Source organism: Pinus tabuliformis, chromosome J, assembly GCF_031772625.1.
Source record: "Pinus tabuliformis cultivar Carrire ecotype Pingquan chromosome J, CPIR1, whole genome shotgun sequence".
Lineage (NCBI taxonomy): Eukaryota > Viridiplantae > Streptophyta > Pinopsida > Pinales > Pinaceae > Pinus > Pinus tabuliformis.
The window spans coordinates 185264147-185271873 of NC_142295.1; the positions used below are offsets into that span (position 1 = coordinate 185264147).

Sequence of the window (7727 nt, forward strand, 5' to 3'; positions counted from 1 at the left end):
GTTTGGACGGTTCGAACAGTCTGTGCAAGCCACTTTTTAAAAGCATTAAAACATAAACCATGTACCTTTGATAGTGAAAATGACTGGAAAAACTGGACTGCTCGTATAATTTTATATAAACCAAATAAACTTAATTTTGAGCTTGGAAGAAAGGGGTCTGCTCAAATCTGATTTAAAAATAACCTTCGCTAAAAAAAATAAGGGAAAAGGAAAGTTGGGAGAAGGCTACTTGAAATGTTTTATTTTAATTTTTTAATTAAAAAAAATGTGGTTTAAAAAGTTTTCAAAATTATAATTATAATTTAAAATTTTAATTCATCTTGAATTAAAATAGAAATTTAAATATTCGAGGTCAAAAAATCTTTTAATGCAATTGAGATTAATAAGATGATATATTTAATTTTAAGTTATTTATAAATAATATATAATATAAGAATTTTGATAAGAGTAAAAGATATATTGAAAATTAAAAATATGAATTTATTAAAGGTTTTATAAATAAAGTTGTTATAAGATAAATGAAAGGTTATTTTTAAATTAAAACTTTTGAACCGAGAAAATTCAAATGTATTTACAATGTGGTGTTGGTATTCGTTACTAAGTAATGTTTACATTATTATAAATTATTTTGAAATCATATATATTTAAATTAAATAATAATTAGAATATTAGATATTTATTAAAAAAGATTAAAAGTAGGGAGTTACGAGCTCGAACGTTATCAATGTTTGTGATAGTGTCATTGTTTGTCATACTATCTTCATTGGAGGTTTTGACAAGTTGGCTCATGAGGATAGGTACCTAATACTTGAGTCGAAAATGTTGTGGAGAGGCTGTCGAGGGGCAGGGTCATCTCGGGTTGGGTATTGGGATTGAATCTGGTGTTGGACATGCCAGCCTCGAATGGTTGAGTGGAATTCAGGTGACAAACAGAGTGTTGGATGGTTTTTTTTTAGGCTAGATGCTCAGAGCTCGTGTTGCAGTGTCAGTAAGGGTAATGCTGAGATGGCTTTGAGTCACTTGGGTTGGGGGACTAGTCATACAAATGTTGGCAGTAGAGGCGAGAGGCTTGGCATTAGTGGGCTGGGGCACCCTGCTAAAGGGTCTATGGTTGGTCAAATGTTGGGGCCTTGTACCCAAGGTCTGGGTTGTAGCGTCTGCAAGACATTGGTTATGAAGGGGCATCAGCGGGGGAGAGGGAACCTACACTAGGGTGTGGGTAATGGACATGCTGGGTATGGGATCCTTAAATTCTATTGTTATGCAATTGAACCAAGGGTGGCAGATTTTGTGGAATGGCAGAGCTTGTGGGCGACGAAAAAACAAAATATAATGTTCTAGCAATTCTGGTGTTGTGTTTCCATATCAGGTCCTTGGCATGGTAAGCAGTCTCGAGCGCGAAGAGCATTGAGGCTAGCCTCCCCATTTCCACAAAATTTGATAGGCGGACACCGAGACGGTGAGGCAATGGGCAGAACAGTGAAAGGGAAGGGTCGAGGCAATATACCTCGGGTCCCTGAGGTGGAGGATAAACCAAGCTCCTTGGGCAAGCGGTGCAACAGAAATCCAAGGGATAACCTGATAAATGAAGCGACAACCGCATAAAAGGAAGGCACCAACAACAAGATCAGAAGGTTGATAGAAGAATAAGAGGAGGAACTAAACTGACAAGCGAGCGTGAATGAAGTTGAAATGGAGGACTCGAGACTCCTTGTTCTGGATCCTAGTCACACTAGAGGGAGAGTGACCCAATTTAAACAGACTTTTGTAGCTTTACTCATTGATGAAAAGTCTCCTGAGAAAGGCCCTCGAACAAATCTCAGTGAGCATGGCGACTGTTGTTCAGGATTTCCCTAATTATAAACAGGATTTTCAGAAGCTGCAATTTCAAATGCAGAAACAAGAAGGATGCCTTGGCCACATGGAGAGACACTTCCCTTGTTTTCTTTCGCAGACAGAGCTGCCAGGCTCTAGTGCTAAAGATTTGGCCCCGGTTGCATCTGCCTCCATCGAGCAGGATGAATAGATTGTTGGCTTTCAGTTATTTTTTATTAGTCTTTATGTGGATAGCTTTTAATTTCCAGTTTATAGTCATATATATGTATAGACAAATAGAGTATGGATGTGGACATGATAATCAAACTTATATAGCTTGGATAGATAGACTCAATATTTTTTGCTACTGGATGGTTTATCATGTGGTTAGGTGGTCAACAGACTTGGTTTCCCGATGGGCAAGTTGATATCACTAACCTATTTTTATGTGATTGTAACTTGTTTATATTCTAATGAAAATGAAGGATCTACGAAGCTTACAAAAAAAAGGGATAAAAAATATATTATTCATATATCAACAATTGGGTATAACTGTGTGTGATACATGTTGGTTTTTGTTATTTGAGTAATGCTTACACAAATATAGATCTATCTTATTTTTTGATCTATCAAGCCTCTAGAGGGATCAAATTTCTCAAGATGCAAACTATTTTTTTGAGTGCAAAACTTAAGGAAATGTTTGCATCTCAAAAGATTTGATTCATCTAGGCTCCTGGTAGATGGAGAATTAAGATGGGTTTATGCTACTTTTGAACAACATTCTAATAAAAAAATTTCACTACATTTTTTTTACTTGTTTTATATAATAAATACATAGCTGAAATTAAAATATTTTATATATGATTCAAATTCTACACATTAAAATGTTAATATATGACACAAATAAATAACATACATATATAAGATTTTCTCTATATATAATATTCTTTTTTTTCAATCCCCAAGGGTTAGCTCAATTGGTCAAGTTCCCATCCTTAAAGCCCCTTGCTAATGGGTATCATGAGGTGTGTGTGTGTGTGTGTGTTTTATATGGACATATGGCTAAATAGTAAAATATTTTTTTCTTATCCATATATTTGTGTTTAAATATTACATGTCAACTGATCATAAAATTGATCAGTTTTAAATGTAATATTACTTGACAACATCTCCTTCATATTGGACTATATAGTTCCTCTCGGTGCAATAATTATAACCCATGAGATGTAGGCTCAAAGCTCAGGGGGAGGGGTTGAGGATGGAATCCATTTTTTGGGGAACTAAAACTATCCCAGTGGGAAAAAATGTTTACATAGATATAAATTATTTTGAAAAAATATACTATTTAAAATAACTAATTATATGGATATGCATGTCTATTTTAGAATAGAACTTCAAGAATTTTAATTTAATTATCAATAGTTATTAGATTGATCATAGGTATTTAACCCCTATGGAATATTCTAGAGTATTCATAGTAGTATATATAGATCAAAGACTGACATTTATCTCCAAACCTTTATACTTACATTTATTTCACATATTTTTATTTTCACTGACTTGCCAAGTAAACTCTTATGATATGGCTAAATATGGAATTTATTTAATGATGAAGAACATAAATTTATTCCTAAATAATTATAGGTTCAATTTAGAAAGAATAGTGTATATATTTTAAAAATAAATTATAACATGGAAATAAATCCTTTATCTCATAAATAAAAAAGTCTTAAATACACTTCTACCACAAAAATATTAACTTTCAAATTAATTTTAAAAAATATGTAGAATATGTAAAATCTACATGCATATTTACAAGAGTATTTATTTAAGCTATATTCTTTTAAGATATAAATGTACACTTCGATTCATTTTAGCGATGTTATTCTAGATTTTTTCTAATCCTTCTTAAGTAAGAGGAATCTAAGCTTCAATTACTTAGTTTCTATATTTTCTAGAGAAAAATGCAATATATAAATTTATGGGTCAACCCATTCGTATAATAAAACTTGTCTTTTTGTTTTCTTTTAATAGTCACTCTGCAATAACAGAAATTTGTGATCTAACAAACCCACACAAATCCAATCATCCATAATTTACAAAGGTTAAAATTTCACTCTAGACAAATGACACCGACCAATAACGTGGATCTCTGGCCTGTTCAACGTGATTCTTAATTTTGAGTTCCATGTAAAGTGGTAACTATAAGGGCAGTAGCAGTATGGACTAGACAGTTGCAGAGCTGAATGGGGCGGTGTTGGGGCGCCTGCAACAGCAGCAGTAGTGCAGGTGACGTTGCCGTGCCACATACGGTGGAGATGCACGAAGAAGAAGAGAAAAAGGGGATGTGACCGGCGAAGGGCACGCACACCCACCAAATAGTCATTGACACCTGTGGGTTATCCACCCATCCTCCATACACTATACATCCATACTGTCATACTCCAGTACTCCCTACTTTTCTTCCACAATAGAAAACAGGCCCACTGGTCACTTCATGCAATCCCTCTTTCTCAATTTCTTCCCTGTTAGCCTGAGGGCTGCAAAGCCCAGGCAGGCCGAGGGACTGATTAGCTAGAAAAAACTGGTGAGAACCAACCATTTCTTATAGGCTGATGAGCAAAATTACATGCATTCTGTTGTACCATAGACAAAGTTTTATCATTTAATGTTTTGTTTCATTCATTTATAGTTCAATAAGGTCCCCTTCTCTGTCTTCCAGTAATCCTCCTGAAATCCCTGAGCACCCCCAACCTAAAAAAAATATACTCCTGAAAAACCCACATACATAGGTAGTCATCAATAGTGATTCAATTTCAAAATGTATAGCCACATGATTGATAAATTTCCAATTAGGTCTCAATAGCCCTGATTGTACAGTGAGTCAACATGTGAGATACAACTCATCACCAGCCTGTAGATTTTCTTGCATATGGGAGCTGGCTTCTGGGATTGGCTGGCAGGTTCTAATTCACTCACTGTAGAATGCAACTTGCTAAAACTAAATCTGATAATCAATAAGACCAGATAGAGGCATATTGCCTAATGGTGTTCATGTGGGGTTCAGATGGGCAACAAGATATTTAAAAACCCATAAATTTTCCTTCTTATTGACCCGTATTATCCCTGCAATGATCTTCAATCAGCCTCGTCTTATTATGTTGCATTAAAATTGTGAAGTAGTACACTAGAGTACTAGGTTATAATGTGATGCTTTTTTTTGCCCTCCCCTTGTGGCAGGATTTCGAGAGACCTGCAGGCAGCAGACAGGCATCCTGCGAATGAGAGGTGACAGCTGGAGCAGCAACCACGACATCCTCGTTTCTATGAGAATCTATAGGGCCTGGAGAGAGGAAGCACAGCTGCACGAGGTGGACTCACCATAATTGCTACCAGACTTAGAAGAGAGGATCTATTACTATTATTATTTTGATTAAGGTTTCTTATTGTTGCTAAGATTCACTAGGCCATGAGTGTGCCTGCGAAGAAGCAGACACTTTAAGGTGTGAAAGTCTTGACCTTGAAGTAATAAAAAAAGTGGCAGGACGATATGGCTTGTGATAGGAGCGCATTGTATCCCTCCAATGTAATCATGAATACCGAGGACAACAGTTCTGCTAATGCTATAGCTGCCATGATTGCAAATTCTTGTACTCCACCTGCAACGTTTCAAGGTCTGTAAATTACATTTGAGCCCATCTGATTGCTCCACCTATATTATAATCTAACCAGAACAAGTTCTCTGTGTGTGTATATATATGGATAGATTTATCTATTTATGGACATATTCTTGGATTTGCATCTGGCAGGCCACAACTTCTTTCTTCGTTTCCTTGTACCTCATATAGTGCAGCAGCTGTATGTATATTTGTATGTTATATTCACATTTTGATGCTAGAGAAAGTAAAGATTCACCAAGTTTTCAGCTTTTAGTAGCAAAATGAAAGACGGATGTAACCTTGGATCTTGTTAGTTCAAGTATGTTTTGATGGATTTGTTGATATGATAAGTTTATTGCTTTAGTTTTTGTTGGTGTTTTTTGATGACTGGCTAAAGATTGCAATCATATAGTTAGAGATTTCATTTTCTCTTTTTTGAATTTTTAGATGACCAGTTCAGTTGTGTAAATCAAATTGGTTTTTCTTGATTATTGTGTCTGGAAAGAATAATGATCGATAAATATTCCATCTCTTTTATGGGTTGGGCAGATCCTGATTTATCCCCAAAGTGATTTTGATCGCTCATGTACGAAATCATACTATTTTTTTTTGAGCAAGCATTAGTATATCGAGCTATTGCCCGATTAAATTTTTTGATGGAAAATTTCTCATTCTAACATTTTGTACAGTTGAGTTACAACTGATTGTAAGGAATAAAAGGAAGTTACTCAGATTATTTTTTTGTCCCAGAGATGGGTTGGCTAATTAGACTGGAATATGGGTGCAGGTAATCGATCTATGAGTGTTTTTGAAACTGGAAATGAGCGTAAAAGACCAGCTGGCAACTCCTACTCGGCCTTGGAATTGTCTGATGACATTGGGGATGAAGATGGTTCTGATGATTGTATCCATTTGGGAGAGAAAAAAAGAAGGCTGACCTTAGAGCAAGTGAGGGCTCTAGAAAAAAATTTCGAAATGGCAAACAAACTTGAACCAGAGAAGAAAATGCAATTAGCAAAGGCTCTAGGTCTGCAGCCAAGGCAAATTGCAGTGTGGTTTCAAAACAGGAGAGCAAGATGGAAAACCAAGCAACTAGAGAAGGACTTCAATGTTCTCAAGCACGACTATGATTCTCTGAAGCAAAATTATGATAACCTTATGGAAGAAAATAACAATCTCCAGGCCATGGTAGGAAATTGCATTCTCTTCCTATTTATATCATGTATATGTTTTTCTATAAGGTATTTTTGAATAAGAGTGTGGGTAACTCTACTGAGCTTTTTCAAAACTAGAAGTATCAAATTCTGTCATTTGTTTTCTGCCTACTGATAATTTGTGATCATCAGATCGAACGTCTAAGAAATAAATCACAGAGCTGCCATGACCAGAAATTTCAGGCAAATTCTTCCAAACTACAAAAGGACGATCAGGACTTGCCCATTCTCATGATGTCTGCAACCAAAGTTGATTGTGCAAACAAGGAGAATAATAATGAAGGGCGTTCTAGCATTGGAAGTGAAGGCAGTTCTGTCTTGGACATGGACAGCCCCAGCACCATTGAGAGCCAACAAAATATTGATTCCATAGGATTCTCCAACGTCAAAGCTCGTGACCCTCGGCTTGAATGCAATTTCAGGCCTAAAGTGGAGGAAAGTGTGATTCAAGCAGATGAACCTTGCAATTATCTATTTTACAATAATATGGAGCCTGGTCCCCTCTTGTGGGAGTATAATTGGTCTTGCCTTTAGCAAGTAACAAGCATTATCTGATATTCCATTATAGTTACCATCCATTGTCTGGCATAGCTTTTTTCTTGAGAACATATATTATCCTTTGTGACATAAAGATAAGCAAAGCTTATTTACGGTGGTTATCAGTGGTGTTACCTTTTTTCTTCCTACCAATATGCTATATATTAATGTTATTGTTCAATGGCTCCTTACAGTATGAAGAGTTCATGAAACTAATCCGATGTAGTAGCCTTCCATATCCTTGTTATAAATTTTCTGCATTGAATATTCTCTTGCCAGGCAACAGGCACTCATGATTTTTTCTCATCAAGAAATGCCTCGTAACACCCGAACCCAATTGCTGAGATGGTATGAAACAACAGCATTCAGCGAAAAATCTTTCTGATATCTTAGAAACAATTTTTTTTATTATCTCATTCTTTCGGAGATAAACTGCGTAGATGTTTTCCACTCCATCCATCATTGGAAGTCTCTACTCTCATTTATTTTATTTTTATTTTAA

General features: G+C 35.7%; 1 protein-coding gene across 1 annotated transcript; it reads left to right on the top strand.

Annotated features, from left to right (window-relative positions):
• Positions 1–4119: 4119 nt before the first annotated feature.
• On the top strand, positions 4120–7406 carry LOC149226298 (homeobox-leucine zipper protein HAT5-like). Its single transcript, XM_089377462.1, has 4 exons — positions 4120–4402; positions 5056–5489; positions 6262–6662; positions 6821–7406. The coding sequence occupies exons 2-4, from the start codon at positions 5366–5368 to the stop codon at positions 7220–7222; spliced, it is 927 nt and encodes a 308-aa protein (XP_089233588.1). The 5' UTR covers positions 4120–4402; positions 5056–5365; the 3' UTR covers positions 7223–7406.
• Positions 7407–7727: the final 321 nt, after the last annotated feature.